The following is a 12,049-nucleotide window of genomic DNA, read 5'->3' as shown; positions in this document are numbered from 1 at the left end:
CTACAAGCAATTTTCTAAAATTCTACTTCAAAAGGTTATTATTGCAAAGCTGTTTAATCCTTAGCTACGTGCAAAAAATTCCTGTCCAGTAGCAACATCCTTAAAGCTTTAATTCAGATGCTATAAAAGTTAATTGCAAACAAAGGATAAGTTCAAAGGCCTTCTTCCATGCTTTACTCCCTCAGTTATTTTTTTTTTGGAATTCATCCTTTAATTGTCCCATGATCAGTTTCCATACATATCACAATCACAAGCACACATGCTGCCTGTATGTACCTGACACGAAACACAGCTTTGTATCTCACAGTCCCCCCTCTGCTTGTATAAATTTTCATTTATCTTACTCATTCGTGTCTGGGCTTCAAATCTGGCCAAAACTTTGGAAACTTTTCCTTTTTTGTCTTCTTTCTTTAATTTCATTATTTTTGCTATCTTAACTGTTTTCTCAAATTGGCCAGCTTCTCCTGTAGCCAATTCCGGGTTTACAGGCAGCACAGTAACCTGTGTGCTTTGAATAACTGAGTGGATTAGTCAGGTGAAACATGGAATAAGGCAAGGTAGAAACAACAACCCAGCTAATGAACATAATATCATGAACCCCATTTTATTTCACTAAGCTCCCCCTCTTATTCTTTGTAAATCTTTTGGCTTGAGCAATATTTCTTGTTTACTTGCATCTTCTGAACTATGCTGGTAAAATAAAACAAGGGGATTACTCAAGGAAGAAATATCAAAACAGTTGTAACATATAAAAGGAAAAAATCTTAATTTCTTTTATCATCTTATCTCTAATATATTACTCCACCAGCTAGGTTTTTATATTGTTTTTCTAATTTTGGACTGGTACCTGGGTTATTTTATTTTTTTTTCATTTATTTACATATATATATATATAATTTACTTTTTCTAAAATGAATTTTCTGTGGCTATCAATTTTCAGCAATCTGATATATTTAAAACAAATCCATCTCTCTCTTTTTGGACACTCAATTCCTTGTCTATTACTAAATTTTCTTAAGTTTCTTTCAATCCAATAATTTTCTCCATTTTGCCTACAGGTTCTTAATTAGGATGGGTTATAACAGTGGCTGTTGACATGGGAGTGTGTATAAAAGAGGAACTTTGGTTTCTTTTTATATGATGTTTTCTGTAGTATTTGTGACATGATCTTGCTGGTATCCCGAAAGGGAAAAAAACAACAAATGAGTGACAGAAACAGGAATAACAGAGGTCCAGTATGGCTTATATTCCCACCTCCCATGCCTGTGGAGTTGCAATCCACAGCAGGTGTATTTGATCTTCTTGGTGGCGTAATACAGAGGCCAATCTGGTCTTGCCCTCTATTTCCTTGTCACTTTCTCTTAGCCAATTTCCAGACAAATCCTTAACTATGGTTTCTCACCTGTTCCTCAGGTACTTCTCATTCAACTGACACTAATAATTCCCATCCACAAAACAAAGTTATTACTTTAACACTTCTTGCAATAAGAGCATAAATTTTGTGAACCACAATACTAATTATTCCCACAATTCACACATTTACTTACAACCCAGCTACCATGTCCAGTATCAGGATGAATCAAAAAAGAAGTAAACTAGTGATGTAAGCTTGGCCTTATTTCTTAATTAAGTGTTATTCTTTGTACATTTCTTGGATCATTTGGGTTTTCCTAAACTATTACTACCCAATCCCGGTTTGAAAGTCAATTTGGTATCACCCAGTTTAAATGTGATAGTCCATTCTTCAGGTTCTTTCACAAGTCCTTTGATTTTGCTGGCATAAATTCACCCTCTTTTCATGGTTCAGACTGCTGTTTCAGTAGTGCTTGGAAAGGACTTCTTAATAGCACAGTGTTAAAAGAAAAACAATACTGCATTAACTTTTACTATTAGCTTTCTTCAAAACTTCTGGGTTTAGTTTAAAGCATTTTTTTTACAGCTGCCTCTTCTTCTTGTACCCAGCTGTGCTAACAACTGCAGGGGCAAACTCTTCTTTTTGTGCGACACAATTAGTTAAACAATAAAGGCCAGGCCGAATTTAACACGAGATGTCTCACACTTATTGCTTTTTTACCTTTTTGACACCATTTACTTGTTTTAACTTTACAGACCTATTCCTCAGAACAAAAGCCTCCTCTTTTTAACAGCAAACAAAACAAACAAACAAATAAACAAAAAAACCTTACTTAAAAAATATAAACTACTTTGCGAGGTTTGGAGAGTCAGCAATCTCTGCCTTGATTTTATCTCTTTTAGTGCTGGCCTTCCTCCCCCTCTTTTTCACAGCATTGCTGTCAAAGCTGTTCCTCGCTGTTCCCTCTCTTTCTCTTTTTCTCTCTCTTCTTTTTTCTCTCTCTCTCTCTCGATCCACTCTCTAGGGCCAAAGCTGCCATCCTGGACTCAGGACCCTGACAGTCTGGGAGCCACCCCGGCAGCTCTGCCACTGAGCCAGCCCGCTCCCGGCCCGCAAACCTGTTTAATCTGCGCCCAGCACCGCCGCCGGATCACCTCCGTGAATCGGTCCCTGCTGCAGCCCCAAGACCCTGCCACTCCTACGGGAGCGGTCAAACACCTCCTGACCTTGACAACTCTAAATTTGGCGTCCTGGGTGCTCCTGACATTCCTTTTCTTTTCTTAGTCTGCATATCCTGTTTTCCTTTCAAGGAGGGCCCGTTCTGCTAAACCTTTTCCGGACCCCAGTTCGGCATTGAGCAGTCTCCTAACAACCATGTGTTAAGACCCTTCCCTGCCCTTTATGCAGAAACTTCATTCATACTTCTGCTCTCTTCTAGCACTAAAACATCACTATTCCACCTTCTAACATCTTAGAGTCCACTAACCACCCCCTTTCTTCAACTTCCCTCTTTCTTCTCTTCTTACTTTCTTTTCCTTACCTTTTCCTTTCTTTGATTCAACACATCTCAAACTGTATAAGATGTACACACAACTAGTTTACTTTTTTTTTAATAGCTTCTTTCTCTTGAGTACTATAGTTTTTTTGGCAGTTCCTCCTGAATTTCTCTCCATAGTGTTCAGCTGGATAGTCTCTTTTAATTTAAAAGCTGCCTCCTTTGCAGCTTGATCAGCTGTGTTATTTTTCTCTTACTAAATGCCTTGACCCTCGTTGGTGACCTTTTACATGTACTACTGCTATTCTTTTAGGTCCTTTTAGGGCTTCAAGCACTCTAATTATTAACTCTTGATGGATCAGTTTTTTCCCTTGAGTATCTATCAAATCTCTTTCTATCCAGATTTTTCCAAATGTGTGTACAATTCCAAAAGCATATTTTGAATCTGTATAAATAGTCCCCACCTCATCTTTTAAAAGTTCCAAGGCTCGGTATAACGCAAATAATTCACAGGCTTGAGCTGACCAGCTAGAACTTATTTTTCCTCTTTCTATTACTGACATGTTTTCTCTTTTTACAATAGCATATCCTGAACTCCGCTTCCCTTCTATTACTCTGGATGAGCCATCAATAAAATATTTTTCTCCACTAGATAACTCTGTTTCACTTAAATCTGGTCTCACCTTTGTCTGTAATTCGATTAATTCTACACAATTGTGAGCCAGCTCCTCAGTTGGCTCCCCATATAGAAACTGAGCAGGGTTCTGAGCAGGAGTGACTTTAAGTTCCAGTTCAGGGGAGTGTATCAGGATAGCTTCATACTTTAACATCCGGCTGTCAGTGAGCCATTTCTCTGCTTTTTGATGTAATATGCTTCTAACATTATGGGGGGTATATACTACTAAAGGAGCTCCAAATGTAACTTTTTTCGCTTCTTCCACTAGGAGAGCTGTGGCTACTATGGCTTGTAAACATACTGGCCATCCCCTACTAACAGGGTCTAGTAATTTTGAATAATATCCTACTGGCTTTCTGTCTCCTCCCCAGTCCTGGGTAAGCACTCCATAAGCAGTTTGTTCGGCAGTATTTACAAATAATTGAAAAGGTTTATCTAAATTAGGTAAGCTGAGTACTGGGGCTTGAATTAGAGCATCTTTCAAGCTCTTGAATTGTTTTTCATCTTCCTGGTTCCATTTCACTGTATTGACTGTTAGTTTTTCATACAAAAATTTTACTTTCTGACTATATCCGTCTATCCATTGTCTACAGTATCCCAACAACCCCAACAGCTGTCGTACTTCCCTTTTTGTACCGGGGGAAGGTAGGCCCAGTATTCCTGATATCCTTTCAGGATCTAGTTTTTTTGTTCCTTTACTCAACCAGTGACCTAAGTATTTTACTTCTTCTTCAGCAAATTGTAACTTAGCCCTTGAAACCTTTAGGCCTTTCTCTCCCAAGAAATTTAACAGCTTTATTGTTGCTTCTCTCACTTGATCCTGATTTTCTCCTGCAATTAATAGATCATCTACATATTGTATTAGTTTAGTTCCTTCTGGTCTTTCAAAATCTTGTAAAACTTTTTCTAAAGCCTGGCCAAAAAGATTTGGGGACTCTGTAAACCCTTGGGGTAAAACTGACCATCTTAATTGTTGTTTTCTCCCTGTGTCTGGATCTTGCCACTCAAAGGCAAAATAGTCTCTACATCCCTCCTCTAAAGGACAGGCCCAAAAAGCATCTTTCAAATCCACAACACTGTACCAGGTATAGTCCGAAGAAATTTGACTCAGCAAAGTATAAGGATTAGCCACCACAGGGAACCTAGTAGCCGTCCGCTGATTGACGGCTCTTAAGTCTTGGACTAGACGGTAGCTGCCATCACTTTTCTTCACAGGGATTATGGGGGTATTATGGGGAGACATACATTCTTCTAACTTGCCCTGTCCTAAGAGCTCTTCAATTACTGGCTTCAGCCCCCGCCTGCCATCTAGTGGAATGGGGTATTGCTTCACCCTTATGGGAAATTCTGGGTTTACAATGGTGATTTTCAAGGGTTCAATATTTAATTTACCGATCTCCCCAGGAGTGGACCAGACATTAGGACATATTTTACCCTCATCCTGGTTCGTCAATTTGTACAATTGTACCCTTAATTGATCATTTTGTGGTTTTATACCAATCCCCAATGATAACATTAGATCTCTTCCCAATAAGTTACATTCTGCTTCTGAAACTAGTAATAGATCACTAATATCTAATTTTCCTTTTGATTCAATTAGTACTTGTTCAATAATGGGAACCTTAAAGGCCTCCCCTTTTGCTCCAATTACTTGAGCTGTTTTCTGGCTGATTTTACATCCTTTTGGTAATTTTTGCACTGTCGATCTTTCAGCCCCCGTATCTACTAAAAATGTAACTTCTTCACCTTGGGGACCTATTTTTAATTTTATCAAGGGCTCCTGTGATGTTCTGGTCCCAAATAAATAGAGCCCCTGACACCTCTAATCCTCTACAAACAGTTTTTGATCTGCCTCTCGCTTTTTGCAAACCCTTTTAACATGTCCTACCATGCCACAGTAAAAGCAGGTAGGTCTTTTTGAACCTTCACCTGTCATTTTTCTGGTGGTTCTAGCATTCCCTGAAGGGGTACCCTCCTTCTGAACCTCTTTCACTGCAGCCACGAAAACCTTAGCTTGAACTTTCACCTTCTCTTCATCCCTTCGCACATAAACCTTTTGTGCTTCCCTTAACAACTCTTGCAAACCTCTCTCCTGCCATCCATCTAACTTTTCAAGTTTCCTTCTAATATCTTCCCATGATTTTGCCACAAACTGCGTTTTAATTAATGTTTCCCCTACAGCTGTATCAGGATCCAATCCTGAATACATTTGTATACTCTTCCTTAATCTTTCTAACCAATCTATTGGGGACTCATCCTTCCCCTGACATTCATTCAGTGCCTTACTAATGTTTTGCCCCCTGGGAACTGCTTCCCAAATTCCTTGAATAATTATATTCCTGAGATCCACCATATTCTGCCTATCCTGATCGTTATTATGGTCCCAGTTAGGGTTTGCAAGGGGCCATTTCACTTCTCCAAGAGGTCCTTGCTGATGGTCTCTATCCCAAATTCTCATGCCAGCCTGTCTTATTAATTGTCTTTCTTCTGTTGTAAATAAAATACCTAAAATTGACTGAATCTCTGTCCAGGTGTAAATGCTAGGTCCTAGAAATTGATCCAACCTCTCAGCCACCCCCAGGGGATCTTCAAGTAGCCTCCCCATTTCTTTTCTAAAAGCCCTTACGTCCCCGGTGTTCAGGGGTGCTGACACATACCCAATGACTGGTCTCCCCTGATTCCCTACTAATGGTACTTCCCTTAATGGATACAGCTGGCCCCCCCTCTCTTCTTTATCGTCATCCTCACAGCTTTCTGCTCGTGCCCTTTCCCCGCTTCTTGTTCTGTGTGCAGGTGGTGAATCCGGTACCAGGAGTGAAGCCACCGGGGCTTGTGGTATAAGGGGTGCCGGATTAGGCACTTGGGGTGCTGGATTAGGCACCAAGGGTGCTGGGTTAGGCACAAGGGGTGCCGGATTAGGCGCTTGGGGTGCTGGATTAGGCGCAAAGGGTGCCGGATTAGGCACAAGGGGTGCCGGATTAGGCACCTCTGGCAGAGCAGCTGGCTGAGGTAGATAAGGGGGGGGAAGGTAATCTAAGGGGTCCCACTGATTCTTTTCTTTCTTTGTTTGTAATGCATACAGGGGAGTAGGCCAGGACCCGTGCCATAAAGCGGCATAATCGCTTTCTTCTTGATTAATAGGGTCCTTTTTGTTTACATAGGCATTCAAAGCCTGACAAATCCACCCTTCAGATGACCCATACATTGGCCAATATAAATTATCAGGTCGTATCATTTCCTTCGTCCATTCTACCATAAAATATTGTATCATTTTCTCTTTGCTTTTTCCTCTTCTAGTTTCACATTTATTCCACAATTTTAACATTACCCCAAGGGGGCTGTCCTGGGGTATATCTGGCAAACTGCTCCCTTTTTTTCCCGGTACCTTCAGTACCTCTATTATCCAGCTGGTTCATACCAGCTCCTGGGTTTCTGCTTTGGCATTTACCCATTTTATCCTAACAGGTGTTCCCTCACTTGCCTCGACCACACTTGTTCAAAACTCAGTTACTTCTTATCAAAGATTTCTATAATAAAAAGTCCCTTCTGCCAGTACCACGTCCCGCCTCTGATTCACTAAGAAAAATCCCCCCTGACTATTACTGCATCCCGCCCCCGACCTTTTACATACAGAAAATCCTCCTTCACTCGCTTCGTTCCTTCACCTGCCGCTCCCCTCGCGGGGATACGGAACCGAGGTTAGAAGAACTCCTCAATCACTTTGTGACCAGGTCACGTCTCACACACACGCCATTCACACTCTTTCACGTCTACACCCGTTCTTATCCCACCTAACCAAGCGATACTTACAGCCTCCTTTTCTTGCCTGGGTCTTCGTGCACGAGTTATTACAGGTGAACTTACTGCAGTCTACCCGGGAGCTCAAAATTCTTTTGCTCATAATTTACCTTAGAAATTTCCTCTTCCCTGAAAGATTCCCCAGTCACTCAGGGCCACCTGAGGCAAAAGCCTGCAAGGTGAAGCACCTCCCTGAGATTAGGAGTCTCCCCCAATGGATTTGGAAATTTTCCCGGCCAATGCACCAAATCTGTTATAAATAAGAAGCTTGACTAGGCCAATATTCAAGCAGCAATCAATTTATTAATTAAGGTGGTAAAGTATGAGCAAAACAGCACTGGGTACAGTGGGGGAAGTTTTCCCTCCAACTGCACACTGATGGTTGGGGCGTACAGATATTTATAGGGGCACACATAAGCTTTTTTCAGCAGTTTCTATTCCCGATTTTTACGTCACAATTCTATACGCTATTGTGAGTTAGTTTTTCTCAGGATGTACCCCAGAAAGGAGTATTCCCAGATGGTGGGGTCCGACTTCCGAAAGAAGAAAGAGGTCTTCCAGCTGGTGCGGTCCAGACTCCAGATGTGGGCCCACCTTTTAATTGCAAGGACTATAAATCTCATAGCAGTGATGTCCAGCTTCCCTTGGTCGAAGCCATCAATCCTTGGGTTGATGTTCACCTTCCTTTCTCAAGCTGCTTTTTACTGTTTTGCTAAGGTGTTGAGATAAGCATGTTTCCTTTACATATATTCTAAACTTATATTTTTAAAGCTCCTTACTACAAGCAATATTCTAAAATTATACTTCAAAAGGTTATTATTGCAAAGCTGTTTAATCCTTAGCTACGTGCAAAAAATTCCTGTCCAGTAGCAACATCCTTAAAGCTTTATTTCAGATGCTATAAAAGTTAATTGCAAACAAAGGATAAGTTCAAAGGCCTTCTTCCATGCTTTACTCCCTCCGTTATTTTTTTGGAATTCATCCTTTAATTGTCCTATGATCAGTTTCCACACATATCACAATCACAAGCACACATGCTGCCTGTATGTACCTGACACGAAACACAGCTTTGTATCTCACAGACAGCAGCTCCACCTTGTTCTCCAGGAGAGGTTCTTGAGAAGAGCAGACAGGAGAAGATTCCTGGAAAACTGAAACAGCTTTCCAGAAGTGAAATGAGAATGAAAGAAACATCCAAGATGGTTTCCTCCATTGATTTTGAGGCTCCCCTTTCCATGTTGCACTACTTCTCCATCCCATTCATTCCAAATGCACCTCACCTCTCAGATCGGTGACTTGGCAGTTTTAGACACTCTCAAATTCCATGAGCTACACACAGTTTTCCTGCCCCTGTTTGTTCTGCAAAGCAACACTGGAGATGGAAGTGCAGTGCTTGGCTCAGGTCGGAATCCTGCAGCAAGGGAATGTGCCCTGACAGTGTTTGACCCTCAGCAAGGACAATGCACAGCAGCCACCGAGGGGATTGCTCTGCCCGTGGGCAGGAGTCAGGACTCTGCATCTGGGCTCAACGCTGCAAAGTTGCCGTGTTTGGACAGACTAAGGGGCTGTCCCCGGGCGCGCGGGGCTCGGCCGTGGGGCTCGTGGGGCGAGCGGGGAACGGACACGGGGACAAACGGCCCCGGGGCTTCAGTTGCAGCGGCAGCGGCGGCAGCGGCGGCAGCAGCGGCGGCAGCGGCGGCAGGAGCAGCAGATTGGCTAACGCAATCTTCTTATTTCTCTCTCTCTTTCCCATTCTCTCTCTCTCCCTTTCCCGCTGCCGGGCACCCTTCTCGCGGGGTCCGTTTCCCGGCGTCCCTCTCCTCTCCCCGCCTCCCTCTCCCCCTGTCGGCCCGGGCCATGCCCCCGGCCCGCCCCCGGCCCCGGACGGGGCTGCCCCGGCCCCGGCCCCGGCCGTCCCGCCGCGGTCTCGCCTCCGCCCGGCTCTGGCCGTACTGGCGGTGGCGCTGCTGGGCGGGCATCAGCGCCTGGGGCAGGGGCGGCATCGCCGCCCTTTGGCTCCGCCTGGCCCGAGCCCGGCGACGGCCCCGACGCAGGGTCCAGACCCGGCCCCGGCCCCGGCCCCGGCCCCAGCCCCGGCCCCGGCCCCTCCCGGAGCCCGCGAAGGACACACGCGGCGTGGCCGCTCCCTCCGCTTCCGCTGCGGCTTCCCCGGCCCGAGCTGCGCCGCTCGGCAGCGCGGCCGCCGGCCCCGAGCCTCCCGTGTCCCGTTCGAAAGAGCGAACGTCGGGGGATGGCCGGCCCGGGGCGGTTGAGGGGCGCTCGGGGGCCGGTGCTGGCCCCGGGCCGAGCGCTGACAGCCGCGTCCCGCCCGCAGGGAAGGCGCAGGAGGCTCTGCTGCAGCGCTACCGGGTGGGTTCGCTGCTGGGGCGCGGCGGCTTCGGCAGCGTCTTCTCGGCCACGCGGCTCTCGGACGGCGCCCCGGTGAGCGGCGGGGCCGGCGGCGGGCGCAGGAGGAGGGCGCGGAGGGGGAGGAGGAGGCGCAGCAGGAGGAGGAGGCTGGGGCTCGGCAGGGCGGGCGGCGAGCTGAGCCCGCTGCTGCCCTTGGCTTGCAGGTGGCCATCAAAAGGGTGCCGCGGAACCGCATCCGGCACTGGGACGAGCTGGTGAGTGAGCGGGGCCAGCGGCAGAAGCCGGGCCGTGCCGGGCGGGGATGAGCCGAGGCCCGGCAGGGTGGAAGGCGCCAGGACGCCTGGAGGGGGAGCGGGCGTGGGCCCAGCGCAGGGCGCAGAGCATCCCGGCCTGGCTGAGGGCTTCCCCAGGCCTGGCACGGCATCGGCCCCCGCTGACGGCATCGTGCTCCTCCCGCAGCCCGACGGCACCAGCGCACCCCTGGAGATCGTGCTGCTGGCCAAGGTGTCCACCGGCTTCCCTGGTGTCGTGCAGCTGCTGGAGTGGCTCGAGCTCCCCAACAACATCGTGATGGTGCTGGAGCGGCCAGAGCAATGTCAGGACCTCCTGCGTTTCATTCGGGCACGGGGGTTCCTGTGCGAGGAGGTGGCGCGGGAGCTGTTCCGCCAGGTGCTGGAGGCCGTGCGGCACTGCACCAGCTGCGGGGACCTGCACCGCGACATCAAACCAGAGAACATCCTGGTTGACCTGGCCAGCGGGCAGGCCAAATTGATTGACTTTGGCTGTGGCACCTACCTGCAAGACACAGCCTACACTTACTTTGCAGGTGAGCCTACGCAGGGCTGTGCTCCCGCTCCTGGCATCTCATGGCCCAACATGTCACATCCCAAGCTGGCTGTGGCAGCGGGCATTCTCCCTTTTGCTGCCAGGCAGGGGACTGAGCCTTCAGCTGGCTTGCTTTTGAGCCGGGCTGGGTGGGGAGGCATCTTCCAGCCCTGCTGGCAGCCTTTGCCAGCCACTCTGCCCTGGACTTGGGCTGGGCTGGGGCAGCCAGCCTGACAAAAACCCCCGTGGGTGGGGGTAGCAGAGAGGCACAGCCAGCACCAATGGCTTCTTTTGCAACCCTAAGGTTGTACACTTGGAGTCCCAGGTGCTGGCGAGAGGGCAGTGGTCACCCTGTGTGCCACTGATGCAGCCCCCGCACGGCCAGGGCTGCTGGGGCCAGGCTCTGGGAGCAGCAGCATCGCCCTGCTGAACTCCATCTGTATTCCATAGGAACACTGTCCTACAGTCCCCCGGAATGGACCCGCTTGGGCTGGTACCACGGCGAGGCAGCAACGATCTGGACGCTGGGCATCCTGCTGCACCAGATGGTCTGCGGGAAGCACCCTTTCAGGAGGGGCCGGAACATCAGCCGGGGCCAGCTCTCGCTGCCACCACGGCTCTCTCAAGGTGGATCCTCTTCTCTGCGCACGGGGGGAATACCCGTGCCGGGAGGCAGCAGCGGGCTCCTGGGCATCGCGCTCTGGCAGCTGCTGAGGAGGTGGCCCAAGTCCTGCTCTCCTCCAAAGCAAAGAGCTGATGGGAAAGTTTAGGCCCAGCTCTGAGCGCATCCAGAATGGCCTGGGCATGGGAGTAGTGGGGCAAAGCAGACAGGAGCCTGCTCTAGCTGACCGGCAGTTTGTGGTTTCTCTCGCCAGCATGCCAAGATCTGATCAGGCGGTGTTTATCCATGCACTTCTTGGACAGGCCCTCATTAGAAGACCTGTTCTGTGATCCTTGGGTGCAGGGTATTCCTCCGCCGTAGAAGAAGGGAGAGAGCCACAGGCACACTTTGATCCAGGGCCCTGGTAAGTTCCAGCTGCACACATGCCTTGGCCATCAGAAGCAAAGGAACCCAGACCTTTTTGTGCTGCCTGTGTCACTGCACCGGGGTCATGGCATGGCAACACGCAGCCCTTGTGCTGGAGCTGAGCTGCTCTGCCCAGCACTGGTGGCCGCCATCCAAGCTGGTTCTGCTTGTCCTGGTTCCCTGACAGCTGGGGCCCTGGGCAGAGCCCTGACAGCCTGGTCTCAGCCCAGGGAAGGAGAAGGAGCCCCTGGAGAAGCTGTACCGGGTGGGGATGCTGCTGCTGCTGCTGCTGCTGCTGCTGCTGCTGCTGCTGCTGCTGCTGCTGCTGCTGCTGCTGCTGCTGGAGACAGGGAGGATGACCTCAAGGATGGCCTCAAGGATGACAAGCTCTTCCTCAACCTGGCCCCTGGCAGCTGAAGGTGATGGACTTTGATTGTGGCACCTTCTTCAAAGCCAAACTCCACAGGGAATTTTCAGATGAGTCCACCCCCAGGGAAATGCTCC

At 48.3% G+C, this 12,049-nt stretch overlaps 3 protein-coding genes across 3 annotated transcripts in view; 2 read left to right on the top strand and 1 right to left on the bottom strand.

The window, feature by feature from the left end:
• LOC119696487 overlaps window positions 1–12,049 on the top strand; it is a 1,710,157-nt gene that overhangs the window by 637,281 nt on the left and 1,060,827 nt on the right.
• LOC119696488 overlaps window positions 1–12,049 on the bottom strand; it is a 1,499,846-nt gene that overhangs the window by 454,390 nt on the left and 1,033,407 nt on the right.
• On the top strand, window positions 5,405–11,462 carry LOC119696460 (serine/threonine-protein kinase pim-1-like). Its single transcript, XM_038126191.1, has 6 exons — window positions 5,405–5,432; window positions 6,319–6,330; window positions 9,503–9,765; window positions 9,897–9,947; window positions 10,153–10,519; window positions 10,969–11,462. Exons 1-6 carry the CDS (start codon window positions 5,405–5,407, stop codon window positions 11,286–11,288), a joined length of 1,041 nt encoding a protein of 346 aa, XP_037982119.1. The 3' UTR covers window positions 11,289–11,462.

This window comes from Motacilla alba, unplaced genomic scaffold (assembly GCF_015832195.1).
Source record: "Motacilla alba alba isolate MOTALB_02 unplaced genomic scaffold, Motacilla_alba_V1.0_pri HiC_scaffold_31, whole genome shotgun sequence".
Classification (NCBI taxonomy): domain Eukaryota; kingdom Metazoa; phylum Chordata; class Aves; order Passeriformes; family Motacillidae; genus Motacilla; species Motacilla alba.
Note: the sequence above shows the minus strand (reverse complement) of the source record. Positions and strands in the feature narration are given on the sequence as shown.